Source organism: Hypanus sabinus, chromosome 18 (genome assembly GCF_030144855.1).
Source record: "Hypanus sabinus isolate sHypSab1 chromosome 18, sHypSab1.hap1, whole genome shotgun sequence".
NCBI classification, from domain to species: Eukaryota; Metazoa; Chordata; class Chondrichthyes; order Myliobatiformes; family Dasyatidae; genus Hypanus; species Hypanus sabinus.
Genome location: NC_082723.1, coordinates 11,161,108 through 11,174,942, shown reverse-complemented (window position 1 = coordinate 11,174,942; position 13,835 = coordinate 11,161,108). Strand labels below are relative to the sequence as shown.

The following is a 13,835-nucleotide window of genomic DNA, read 5'->3' as shown; positions in this document are numbered from 1 at the left end:
TTTGTTTTTTGAATGTCTTCAGAAGTCTTCCATGAAATTTCAATTTAAGATGCCCAGTGACTACTTATTTGCAGTGAAAAAAATCTGCAAAGAAAACTACTAAACACCTTATTAGTAACGATCAATGCTCACAATGGGGAGATGAGTGGAGGCAGAGGCGTAGGCGAGGCATGGTCGAGGAAAGCAGAGGCAGATGGAGGCAGGGGTGAGGCATGGTCAAGGTGACCGAAGCCAGAGGGCATATCGAAGCAGAGTTGTGGTGTTCCCCGAGAGCAAGGGAAGTTCCAATATCTGATCGATTTAAGCACCAGGCCTAACTGGAAAGGTCGGGTACTGGCTGTATCGTGGCGACGGGGTCCAAGAGCGAGGAATGACCTGGTTCAGACTGTGGCCTGCTCCAGCCACGGTGATGCCTGGCTTCGCATCTGTGATCTCGCAACGTTTACTTGGCTTTGCAATGAACTGAGGCTGCGGCCTGCTCCAGCTGCAGTGATGCATGGTTTTATGTCTTTTGTAAAACTTCAGCTCTGAAGCTATTTGCTTACTTTTGTTGTTTGCGTGATTTGTTTCTATCTCCCTCTCTCTGTTCATTAGGTGTTTGAAAGTCTTTTTTAATGGGTTCTGTGGAAGTTTCTTTGTTTTGTGGCTGTCCGTAAGGGAACTACTAATGTATACACACTTCTAACTTTGAAATATGAATTCTATCTGTAAGAATTCTTCATTGCTTTGTCTTCTTGGCTAACTTGATGACAAGGTTACATCTCAGAGACTGATGAGAGAGTAACATTACTTTTAACTTATGGAAAGGGAAAATCCTCGGCATAGAGAGTTTTATGGACAGCTTCTGTTGAAATAAGCTCTGTGATTTAGTTCTGATGCCAGAATATAGGAAATTAGTTCATTTGTCCATTTTGCTACATTTTCAATATTCCTCAGTTGGTTCAAATTAAATTTTTGTTCTTAAAAATAGTGACAAATATTATTCTATTCCTCCCCACACAGCTATACCCTCCTACCAGACTTGGATAAGGATTCAGTCAGTGACCTGTTTTACATCCAAAACTTACATTTGTCTTTATTGCATATGACTGTTCAAGATGTGTGTTAAAGCAAATGACTATACATAATATGCTATTGATGAAATGATGATATATTGACTCACGGTGATATGTGACTCATTTACAATAGAGCCATCACTTAACAGTTATATCGCAGCTTGGTATAAAACAGGTCAAACTATGAAAGAGTCCCTAGTCCCATTTTCTATGCTAGTAATATGAATGTTATAATGTTTTAATAGTAAAATATTGACCCAGTAGATAATACAGTTGCTTTAGCATATTATAATTTGGTTGCAGAATATTTAATTTTTTTTTGTCTTATGCAGGGGCATAGAGGACCTCCTGGCCCAAAAGGACCACCAGGTCCCAAAGGTGAAAAGGTAAATCTTTAGTTTTTAATTGCCCTGAAATGAAACCTTTGTAGAGTGTAACTTTGGCAGCAAAAAAAACAGAATCAGCTAATCAGCAAATTGCATACAGAGCACATTCAGTTCCATAGTCTGCAACTGCTGCTCAAATCAATTCAGCTTATATAGTTCAATTACATGAAATGGTCTGTCCCTGTCAGTCAGCTCAATGACAATTGCCCCCAAGGCTCTGAATTTCCAATCATATACTCAATTAAATAAATAATTAGACAAGCTATTCTGGTCACAAACATGTGAGTTTGTATGCATTGACTAGTCCATCTGCAATTGCACTCATCTGGAAGTGAATGTGCATTGAAGACTTAGCTAAGTGAAAGATGAAACAAGCCTTCATTTGAAGTATATGGTAGTTCATTGAATTATATTTTATAGAAGCTCTTAAGCTTTCTAACTTTCCAGTTCTTTGCAATTTCTTTTGATCTTCTTTTAAGGGAAATATTTTGTTTATTTTTATTTGAATTTCACGTCTGTAAATGTTCAGTTGCCTGTGGAAGGAGAAGCTGGAAGTTTGATTCAGTGCCAGTGGAACTGTGTTTCTGAAAAGCTCTATTGTGGGGCAGTGCAATATTGGCTCAGGCAGAGATTTGAATTTGATTGCCATAAATTGCAAGAATATAAATGAATTCCATTTTTTATGTCACAAACCCGACGAAGGGTCTCTGCACGAAACGTCGACTGCTTACTCTTTTCCGTTGATGCTGCCTAGCCCGCTGAGTTTCTCCAGCATTTTGTGTGTGTTGCTCTACTTTTTAACATGCTATCTCCAGTTTATTCTACACTGTGGCCAGTAGGAAATGGTCTTTGTACTTTAGGCATGGAGTCATACTGTACTAGAAAAAATCCTTCAGCTCTTCAAGGTCATGAGGGCCATTCTACCACTCACCAATACACTAATGACATCTTACAGTAACCAATTAATCTACAAACCAGCACATCTTTGGAATGTGAAAGGTAACCAGAACACCCAGAGGAAACCCACAGGAAAACATGCAAACTCCACATAGACAGTACTAGAGGAAACTGAAAGCCCAATTTGTAAATATATAATAGATGAAAATGATTACTTAACAACCTTGATGAACACTGAATTTGAATTTTAAACAGGTAAACTGCTTTATCATCGTGACATGTACCAAGATACAGTCAAAATATTTGTTTTGCATTTATACAGATCATTTCATTACAACAGTGCATTGAGGTAGTACAAGGGAAAACAATAATAGAATGCCTGGTACTTTCTTTGAGTCTTTTGTATCTTCTGCCCAATGAGGGGTGAGGAGGGAGAGTAGAGAGAATGTTTGGGGTGCATAACATCTTTGATTACTTTGGCTACTTTAGCAAAGCAACAAGAAATGTGGACACATTCCATGGAGGGGAAGCTGGTTTCTGTTATGTGTCCAGAACTCTCTGCAGTTTCAGGCAGAGCAGTTTCCATACCAAGCCATGATGTAACTAGATAGAATGCATGCTATGGTGCCTGCGTAAAAATTGGACAGGGTCAAACAGGACGTGCCAAATTTCTTTAGCCTCTTGAGGAAGTAGGGGTGCTAATGAGACATTTTTGGCCTTTGCATCAATATTGCTGATACAAAACATGCAACTGGTAATGTTCACTCCTAGGAGCTTGAAGCTTTCAACTGTGTCAGAATCAGAATCAGGCTTAATATGTCATGACATTTGTTGGCTTTGGGGCAGCAGTACAAAGCAATACATAATAATAGAGAAAAAACATGAATTACAGTAAGTGTGTGAGTTTATATATATAGTTAGATAGTTAAATGTAGTGCAAAAATAGAAATAAAAATAGAGTAAGTTGGTGTTTATGAGTTCAATGTTGTTACGTACCCCGTAACTGGGTCACTTACCAGCAAAGATAGAGAGGTCCGTTGAAGTCTGATGGTACTATTTTTAACAGTATTTATTGATAAAAATACACAAAAATAATATCAATGCAAACATACAGATAATATACGTCATCAATACTAAATCTAAAAGCACGGGAATAACAGTAACCAATAAGAAATAGCTCTATCGTTGTCCAGGGGATAATGCATTGTCGGATGGAAATATGAAAGTCACTCTAGTTCATTCAAGCTGCAGCTTTTGGTTGGAGAGAGAGACGGATTAAAACTTGCCTATTCCTTTTATGATGTCGATCCTTCGAGAGTCGTTGGGGCTGATTTCTCCTTTGTTGTTAGCTAAAGCCATTCTTCTGTGGCAAACACTCAGAAAGTAAGTCCGTGAGATGTAAAATTCCTTTCAGAGTCAAAATATAGTGGAGAACTCAGTTTTGCCATGATCTTGCTCTGTTTATTTCATCATTTTCTAGTGGGGGGGAGAGATGCATTACCTGCTCCTGCCTCTGATTATTACAATCGAGAACAACTGTTTTGCCCAGAAAAAAAGGTGTCTCCAGTGGTCACTTCAAAACTTTCGTTTGACTTCAACTGAGGTTTGAGCAGGACAAAGAAGATCGGCAAAACAATAGCAACATACACAAAATGCTAGAGGAGTTCTGTAGGTCAGGCTGCACATATGGAAATGAATAAACAGTGTTGGCCTGGGCCAAGACTGGAGAAGAAAGTGTGCAAAAGAGTAATTCAGCCAAAAGAGTAAAGGATCAGGATTGTGAGGTTGGAAGAATAAAGAAATAGAATAATACATAAATGGAGGCAAAATGTTGCAATATAGATGATCCTGAATGTTATTGCTCATAAATACAGAAAGGTAACATATTTTGGAATGTTGTTCTTTGTTGCAGAAAGAAAGAAGTACAAGAATTAGCTTAACTATGAATGCTTTGGTGAAACTCGTCTGAAATACCATGTGCAGTTCCACTGTACTTTGGGATTTAATTACATTGGGAGGCAGTTCAGGGAAGGTTCATCGAGTTGATTGCTGAAATGAAGAGGTTATCGAATGTGAATTGAAGAACAAAACATGATCTTATTGAAACGTACAAGGTCCTGAGGGGCATGAAAGGGGGCGATAATGTGAGGATATTTCATCTCATAGTTCTGCTGGAACTGGAGGGGGGAGGTCATAAATTCAGAATAAGTAGATGCTCCTTATAGTCAGAAGTGAGAAGTGATTTCTTGAGTAATAGTTGTGGATCTTTATTCTCAGAGCATCGGGTAACCTGAATTATTGAATATATTCAAGGTTAAGGCAGACAGATTCTTGGTCAGAAGTGTAATCAAGCATAATGAGGAACAGGCAGATAAGTGAAGCCAAGCAATGATCATACTGAATAGCAGAGGACTCTCAAGAGATGATGTGACCTATTCTTGCTCCTATTTGTTATATATTAACAGCAAGAGTGACTCTGGGAACAACTGACCTTTTAACGGGATTATTTAAAGGTACCTTCTTGCAGCAGATTGAAACACACTACTGGAATCTGACCCAACTAGCCCCTATAACATCTTTAACTTCTCCTGCACACCTCCAAATGTCTTTCCCAATCAGCTGACCCCACAGACTGGCACAGCTCCTTTCCAAAGCCCAGATTGAGACCCCATTCTCTGGAACCCTCTTCAGATCCCAACTGCAACCACTTAAAGGCCCTGATTTCTAGACCATTCATCCCATTCCTGATGCCCCAAACTGACAAAACAGACCCCATTCTCCAAGCACCCATTCCCATACCTTCAGGCCATATCAGGCCCCTGACTTCCAACCCTCTTTCTCCCACCACCTCCCAAACCTCTTTCTACCACCACACCCAACCCTCTTTCTACCATCACCCCCCAACCCTTCACATCCATCCCAGTTTCCAGACTCAGATTCACTGAAGGGAACTGTATGAATACTATTGGCCAACTCATAACATCACCAAAGAACCTTTAAGCCAACAGTCCATCGACACAAAGATTTCAATAAGTAGAGAAAGGGACCTTAACCATACTAAGAGTAAATGCTTTTATTTGATACTGAAAATGTCATCGTAAATTTCAGGAAGGGTTCATATATGAGAGGTAATGTTGGAGCTATATAGGACCCTGGTCAGACCCCACTTGGAGTACTGTGCTCAGTTCTGGTCATCTCACTGTAGGAAGGATGTGAAAATCATAGAAAGTGTGCAGAAGAGATTTACAAGGCTGTTGCCTGGATTGGGGAGCATGCCTTATGAAAATAGGTTGAGTGAACTTGACCTTTTTTCCTTGGAGCAACAGAAGTTGAGAGGTGACCTGATAGAGGTGTATAAGATGATGAGAGGCATTGATTGTGTGAACAGTCAGAGGCTTTTTCCCAGGGCTGAAATGGCTAGCATGAGAGGGCACAGTTTTAAGGTAATTGGAAGAAGGTACAGAGGAGATGTCAGGGGTAAGTTTTTTATGCAGAGAGTGGTGAGTGCATGGAATGGGCTGCTGGCGACGGTGGTGGAGACAGATACGTCAGGGTCTTTTAAGGGACTCCTGGACAGGTACATGGAGCTCAGAAAAATAGAGGGCTATGGGTAACCCTAGGTAATTTCTAAGGTAAGTACATGTTTGGCACAGCTTTGTGGGCCGAAGGGCCTGTATTGTGCTGTAGGTTTTCTATGTTCTATATACTACTCTGACATTCATTTTGGGACAGAGATTCATGGGTTTTTAAGTAGAATGGAAGTTGGGGCATTTTCGGGAGCATAATGAGATAGAAAAACAGCCAAGATCTGCCTGAATGATGGAGCAGGATGGAAATATACAATAGGCCGCGCTAGTTCCTATTTCACATATCAGGCCATCAGATGTTTGATTCCTGGCCAATGGGGACCAAACCTTTAAGAAAACCATGATAGTTCATAGAAAACCATGATCTTAATGGATGAGGAAATGGTCGCCAGCAAGCCTGCATTCAAAAATACCCAGATTCAGGCAGACAAGATACATGTACCCAAGTGGGCATTCTGGTACACTGTACATGCATCTTAAGACTGGTATGTTGATTCCGAATTTAACTTCAAGTCAGCAATAGAGTGTGACACTCAACAAGGGAGTGCATGATGAATGTCTCCCAGGGTTGTAGTGAGTTTGTTGGACATCAGCTTCAAGTTTGCCTGACTGCCACGATGGGGTGTTGGTTTCATTAATAGTAAGTGAAAGGAAGATTTCACCATTCTTGGTGTTTATTTTCCAAGCAAGGATATCACTCTCCCCAAGTCCCAGTGCTTGCACATCATATTCTGCAAGTTTAGGGTTAGGGTTGACACAGGTGGGACTGCATGTGGAAAAGAAATTATTAAGTACCATGTTGCAGGGCAGATTTAACTCACCTGTGCTCATTTGGGTTCACGTTTTACTTTAACAAGCAAACCACTATCTTGGTTTTCTTTTACATGGATTACAAGCAATTAGGAAAGTATATTTTACTTAATTTGAAAGTGATTGGATTTAGGGTGTGAGCAGTGTTCATAAATTTGATCTCCTTACCAAAAGAAGAATATTCTTTCCTTATAGGGAGTAAAGTGAGGGTTTGTCTCATGAGGATACACTGAGTAGACTAGTTTATACTTCCTCCAATTTATGTGAATAAGATCTAATTTCACTGAAGCATATAAAATTGTTAATGATCTTGGTGAGGGGGATGCTGGGCAGATGTTTCCTTTGTCTGGACCATCTAAAACTCTGGGTGGCTGGTACAGGAATCAGTCTCAAAATATGGATCAGACAGTTCAGGACTGAGATAAGGAGCAATTTCTTCTTCTAAAAACATTGTAAGTCCTTGAAATTTTCCATTTCAGAGAGCTATGGATATTCAATAATTTTGTATATTCAGAAGTTAAAAGTAAATTTATCAAAGTACTTGATATTCATTTCAGGACAGAGATTCATGGGTTTTTAAATAGTGTGGAAGTAAGAGATAGGGATTTTTTGGAGAATAATAAGGTAGAAAAACAGCCAAGATCTGCCTCAAAGATAGAGCAGGAGAGAAAGATACAATAGGCCACTCTAGTTTCTATTTCACATGTTTTCTTTAGTCCATTCTCTGATCACAACCCATAATTTAGGTCGTATGCCTACCTAGATTCTCAACCCCCACTGGTCCAACCACATTCCTGGCCCATGTTCCACACACCTGGCTCTGAACACATACCTACCCACTTCCCCACCTTGAGTCACACACCTGGCCATTTACCAAGGGACCACTCCTGTACCCTGATCAATGGATGACCCAAAGTGGAGTTGCAGTAGACAAGAATGTGACCTCACTATGAACTATTTGGGATTTTGTGAAATTCTACTCTTCTTGGAAATATAGGAAGTCTGTGTCAATGTTTCCCTCCTTAAAAGTATAGAAGTATTCATTTTTATCTAATCTCACATGAATTGGCAAAATGTTTCTACAAATCAGCACCAGTCCACAGAGCAGTCATTGGGAAGCACTGTCAAGATGTTATATACACAATATCATAATAATGATATTATTATATTCTTTTCATGAAGTTGGGGTCACCTCATTATAGGAAGGATGTGGAAACTATGGAGAGGGCGCAGAGGAGATTTACCAGGATGTTGCCTGGATTGGAAAATAAGTCTTATGAGGCAAGGTTAGCAGAACTGGGACTTTTCTCTTTGGAGCATAGAAGGAATATGGAGGAATTTAAGGTGGAGGGTTATATGGGAGGCCGAGTTTGAGGGTTGGCACAACATTGTGGGCCGAAGAGCCTGTAATGTGCTGTACTATGCTATGTTCTATGTTTAAGGATGAGAGGAGACTTGATAGAGGTCTACAAGATTATGAGAGGCATAAATAGGGTGGATAGGCAGTACCTGTTTCCCAGAGCACGAATAGCAAACACCAGAGGGCATATGTACAAAGTTAAGGGAGGGTAATTTAGGGAAGACATCGGGGTAAGTTTTTTACAAAGAGGGTTCTAGGTGCCTGAAATGACTTGCCAGGTATGGTGGTGGAGGCAAAAAGATTGAAATCGTACGTGTGATTAATTAACTTCTGACTACACTTGGGGCTCAAAAAAAAGCTGTGTAACAACTGTTCCTGGCTTAGTTCATTCTGCATTTTTGTGTATACTTCATCCAAACAAGAGTCTAAAGTGATCCTATGATCATAGGCTTGCATATCTGGTCACCGTCTTCAGTGTTCAACTCACTGTTGATCCCAACTGATGTCCTGGAAAGAGAAAGCCAGTGCTCATCAAATTGGCTTGTTCATTTCCTCTTTCTTTTCTTCTTTTGCAATCCCTTGATGGTCAAGGATGATTAGCTTCCTCTCTAGTCCTATAGTCTCTGAGTGGTGAAATGGTTAGAAAGTGCCTGATGGGGCAAGTGTTTGAGTTGTTTGGGTGCTGCTACTCTTTTTGCTCTGTCTACACTGGATTTCTGGTTCCTTCTGACAAATGGACTCAAAGTACTTAGTGCTCCCTCTCCTGCAGTTCAGAGGATAAAGTATACTTTTTCAATGAGAACATCCCTGAATCTTCTCCTTTGTCCATATGATAATCTCTACCACGAGAGAAGTCAGAATAGGGTGTCTGTTTTTAAGAAACTGCTGCTGAATGTAAGGATGCAGGTGGGCTGCCCAGCAGAGCCAACTGCTGACATGCTGACCTGGGAGAGGGCACTGACTTAGGTGCAGGTACCTTGACAGTGAAAGTGAAGATTTTGCAACAATATTCATGAGATATCTGCAGTGCTTAGGTAGTCCATGTCTCAGAAGCATGGAGAACTGTAGGGATCACTGTTGGCTAGTGGATATTGAGCTTACTGCTGACTTTGAAGTCTTGATCTTAAAAGTAATGAGCTCTGAGCTAAATTATATAATATGGTGACCCTATTTGTGTGAATGGATTAGCCAACCCTGGTGGAAAATGGCAGGTGCAGATTAAGTGCTAGTATTACTTTCCTTTTTCGTATGTTTTATTATGTGATATTAAATGGCAGTATTTTAGTATTTATAGTTTTTATTGATGTTTTAAAAATTGTTTAAATAGTCCTTAACTATGTCGAAGGAGAGCTTCAGACATACACTGCCAGAGAGCCGACTTACCATGTTGGAGCCTGCCCTGCCTCTCTGGTGTCAGGCTTAACTTGTCCGCTTACAGAAAAGTAAATGAGGGTGTATGAGCAACCATCCTGGTAGTCCTCTGGGGTCCAGCATTATCTGGCCCAATCAATCTGTTTGAAAAACATTTGTCTGAAAATATTACGAGGCATTTATTTTATTCAGGCTAATATCACCATAGTAATGTGTTACGTACCCCGTAACGGGTCACTTACCAGCAAAGATAGAGATAGAGATAATATCTTAACATCTTGTACCTTACTAAGGTCTTGCAACATCAGACTCCAATTTAATAACCGCCTATTTTTAAAAAAATTTTCTTTCCTTCAGCAAACAAAAACTAAAGAGTTGTGACCTTAGCTTACGTGTATACCACAAAAGTTCATGCAAAATACTAATCTTTATGTTACTTTCAAACTTAACAGTCAAGCTTCCATGGGGGGAGGGTTGTCTTTATAATTCACATGCTTTGTCGAAATCCCTTAAGACCGGCTTCTGCTATTTAAAAATGGCGTCCCATTAACCCTCGCCTCTTTTCCAGTTAATTCCTACATGGGGAGCTTGTGCACCCTGGCGAAATAGGCTTTTGCCCACTCCTTTCATAGGAGTTATTTTATCAACATTGTGTTCCAAACTTAGACCATTTTCCGAATTTCCACCCAATTCTTTAATTTTACGCAAGGTGCTAGTTTTCTCTTCAGGACACTTCAGGCTATTAGTTCTCAATGCCAGCGATCCCTCTTTGTTCAAACAGCATTTTGAATTCTGCAGTTTCACACCACACTCTGGAATAACAATAGCGTGTGGGGCCCCTTTACCTTCCAACTCAACCTGTAATTGATTCACAGGCACCGCGGTAACAAGCCATTGTCTCTGTAGCCTGGTTGCTGCGTCTGACATCAATCCAGACTTTAAATTTTCTTCATTCGATTTGGAAACTACACTTTTACCTTTTCCTTCAATAATAATATTCACCTCACCACCTCTTATCTCCTCACTAACTTTTAATACACCTTCGAGCACAAACAACTGGGAACTCTCACTTCCCACTATTACCAAGGTTAGCCCTTTCTTCACTGAACCAAGTTCATCTGACCCACAAGGACTGCATTCCTTTTCAACTGAATCAAATACCTCAGACTTTTTCTGAGCTCCATTACTAGGTTCAGTGCCACATGCATCCACATCTTGGACAGACTCAAACGGGACATTTGCCTCTTCCAGGCTTTCAATACCCGTACCCTTTTCAAATTCTAAATTCCCCTGATCCTCCCAGCTACTCTCTGGGCAACTCCCTTCCGGAGTAAACTCAACCGTGCGGTCTGAAACAACCTCATCTGCCAACCCAGCAGACTTCTTCAAGGTAATGGCATCCTTTTCATCTAGGACTGCCCTCATTCCATTATCGGGAACACCTTTAGAATTTTCAACTTCTTCAAACAGTTCTGCCAAACCAGACAGATCATCCATGTCCAACTCTGGACCTTTTAACAGCTTTATCTGATTCTCATCTTTATTTTGTGCCTCTATAACTTTTCTCCTCGCTAAGGGCAGGTCTACCTCCTTTCCCTTACTCTCTTTCACTTTACTACTCTTTGTTTTACCACCCTCTAAACCCTCGTGGTACAGGGTCAGTAAAAATATCTCAGCCAAATCGATACTGGCCGGATTTAAACTGCTCTCGTTCTCAGTTGCCTTTCTCGACATGCTGCGAGTGATCGCGCATGCGGGATAGATCTTGGAATCTAGGGGCGGGACCTCCACCGGCTGTCTCGTCAGCTTCATTGCTGACCAAACCTTACCACCGGCTAAATCATTACCCAGAAGGACGTCCGTGTCAGTTCTCGGGAATTCTGATCGTACCCCCATTTCAACTGGTCCAGATACCAGCTCACAATTTATAGTGATCCTATGCAAGGGCACCATTTCCGTCCCTTTTCCTATTCCTTTCACAGCTACCATTCCCGTCTTGCGACCAAAATCCAGTACCTTACTGCTAATCAATGACAGTTCAGCTCCCAGTCTCTCCAGATCTGCACTGGAACTGGTGGGTCTCCCTCATCCACAGACACAGTTCCATTTGACATACAAGTCTCAGACCCTTCTTGTACTCTGTCTACCCGGGGCTCCCTTGTCGATTTACTGATTACCATGGCACATCCGAAAGGGACTGCTGCTTTCCCTTTTCCTGTCTCCTTCCTCGGAGCCAAGCACCTAGATGCAATATGTCCCCCCTTTCCACAATTAAAACAGGTCAAGCCCGGAAATCTCTGGCCATCTTGCCTTTCCCCCTCAACCTTACCACTAGCTCCCAGTGGGACCTCTGCCTCACTCGTCGGACTTTCTCGATCATTCCCACAGTCTCTCTGGTAACCTTTATTCGAGGAAAACTTTGTCTTGTGGGTGAGGGCATATTTATCTGCGAACCTAGCAAATTCGGAGATGGACTTATTCGGCTTCTCATTCAAATACATCTGGATATCCTCCGAAACACAACCTTTAAATTCCTCAATCAGAATTAACTCCCTGAGACACCAAAAATCCTTTTCCACTATTTCAGCTGTACACCAACGATCCAAGAGCACACCCTTCTCATAGGCAAACTCGGTATACGTCTGATTCCACCCTTTCTTTAAATTTCTGAACTTTTGTCTATACGCTTCAGGTACCAATTCGTAAGTCCGAAGAATGGCCTCCTTTACTTTGTCATAACTCTCCGCCTCTTCCTCCTCCATGGACAACACCGCATATGCCTGTTGTGCCTTCCCTTTTAACACACTTTGTAACAACGCCACCCACTGCTCTTTGGGCCACTTCTGATTCACTTTTCAAAAAGCAAGAAATAACTATCAACTTCTGTCTCCTTGAACAGAGGTACTAACCTCAACTCTCAACGAACATTAAACCGCTCCCCTTGGTCTGACCCTTGAGCTCTTCGCTCTTGCCTTAACTTCTCCATATCCAAGTCATGTTTCCTTTGTTTCTCTGCCTCCTCATACTCTCTCTCCTTTAGCTGGAGCTCATGCTCCCGTTTCACCTCTAACTCCTTTAGCTGGAGCGCATGCTCCCTTTGTTTGTTGGACCTTTCTTTCTCCTTCTCAGCTGCTTCCAGCTGCTTTAACTTAATTGCATGTTCCAACCTTAATTTCTCCAACTCTAACTGAGCCGTCCCACTAGCTGGTACCTTTTCAGGGATATTTTCCAATACCTCAGCTGCAAACACATTCTTCCCAATATAATACTGAGTTATGGCCCTTCGCACCTCCCGCTTTTTCATTGACAACCTCACCTCTGCAAGGTTTAGTCCCTTCGCCATATTTATCAAGTCCTATTTGGTGGCCGCCTCTGGCGCCTCCAGAGTCGCGTTTTCTATAAATTCATCCACGTCCATCTTTGCTGGTTTCCCATCTGGCTACCCGCGTACCAGATCCAAGTTTGGACTTACAAGCCTGATTCACTGGCCTCCCAATTTGGTATCAAATCCCGGACGAGCCCCCAATTGTTACGTACCCCGTAAATGGGTCACTTACCAGCAAAGATAGAGAGGTCCGTTGAAGTCTGATGGTACTATTCTTAACAGTATTTATTGATAAAAATACACAGAAATAATATCAATGCAAACATACAGATAATATACATCGTCAATACTAAATCTAAAAGCGCGGGTATGATAATAATCAATAAGAAATAGCTCTATCATTGTCTAGGGTATAATGTATTGTCCGATGGAAATATAAAAGTCACTTCAGTTCATTCAGGCTGCAGCTTTTGGTTAGAGAGAGAGACGGATTTTTAGAACTTGCCCGTTTTCCTTTTTATGATGTTGATCCTTTGAAATGTTGTCGGTGGTGATCTCTTCTTTAGCTAAGCCGTCTTCCATTCTAAGGCCTCAGTCCCGGGCAACGGGAAAGGACACACGTGGGCCTTCCACCGGCTGTCGCTATTAAACGCTGTCACGGGATTTCTAGTGTTTCTCCTGGTGTGTCTAAAGGGGTTGTTCCCCAGACCCTCTTTTATCCTTACTCACGGGGTCTCAGATGTCAATCAGGTTGGGATGGTGCCATCCCTCAACCCAGCCCACTTTAGTCATCCCTGAGGGCTTCAAATAAATAGTACAGTACTCAATAAACAATTCCGTCTCCAAGAGACAATGGCCGTTTCCCGTGGCTTTGTATCGCTGAGGGGCCGGGACATTCCAAACCCCTTTGTGGATTCTGTGTGTCTTTCTCTCATTTCCTGGGTCTCCTGACCTGAATTGATAGCGATCTTGCGATTCTCAAAAAGGAAGGGGCTACTTTGTACCCTTCGGCCCCTCAGAGTTGGGGCACAGGCGTAACAAATG

At 41.5% G+C, this 13,835-nt stretch overlaps 1 protein-coding gene across 3 annotated transcripts in view; it reads left to right on the top strand.

Moving 5' to 3' along the window:
- col27a1b (collagen, type XXVII, alpha 1b) overlaps positions 1-13,835 on the top strand; it is a 591,032-nt gene that overhangs the window by 496,675 nt on the left and 80,522 nt on the right. For all 3 annotated transcript variants that reach the window (XM_059993655.1, XM_059993656.1, XM_059993657.1), the window contains one exon: positions 1,388-1,441. In XM_059993655.1, coding sequence (XP_059849638.1) covers positions 1,388-1,441 — 54 coding nt within the window. The remainder of the gene's footprint in view (positions 1-1,387; positions 1,442-13,835) is intronic.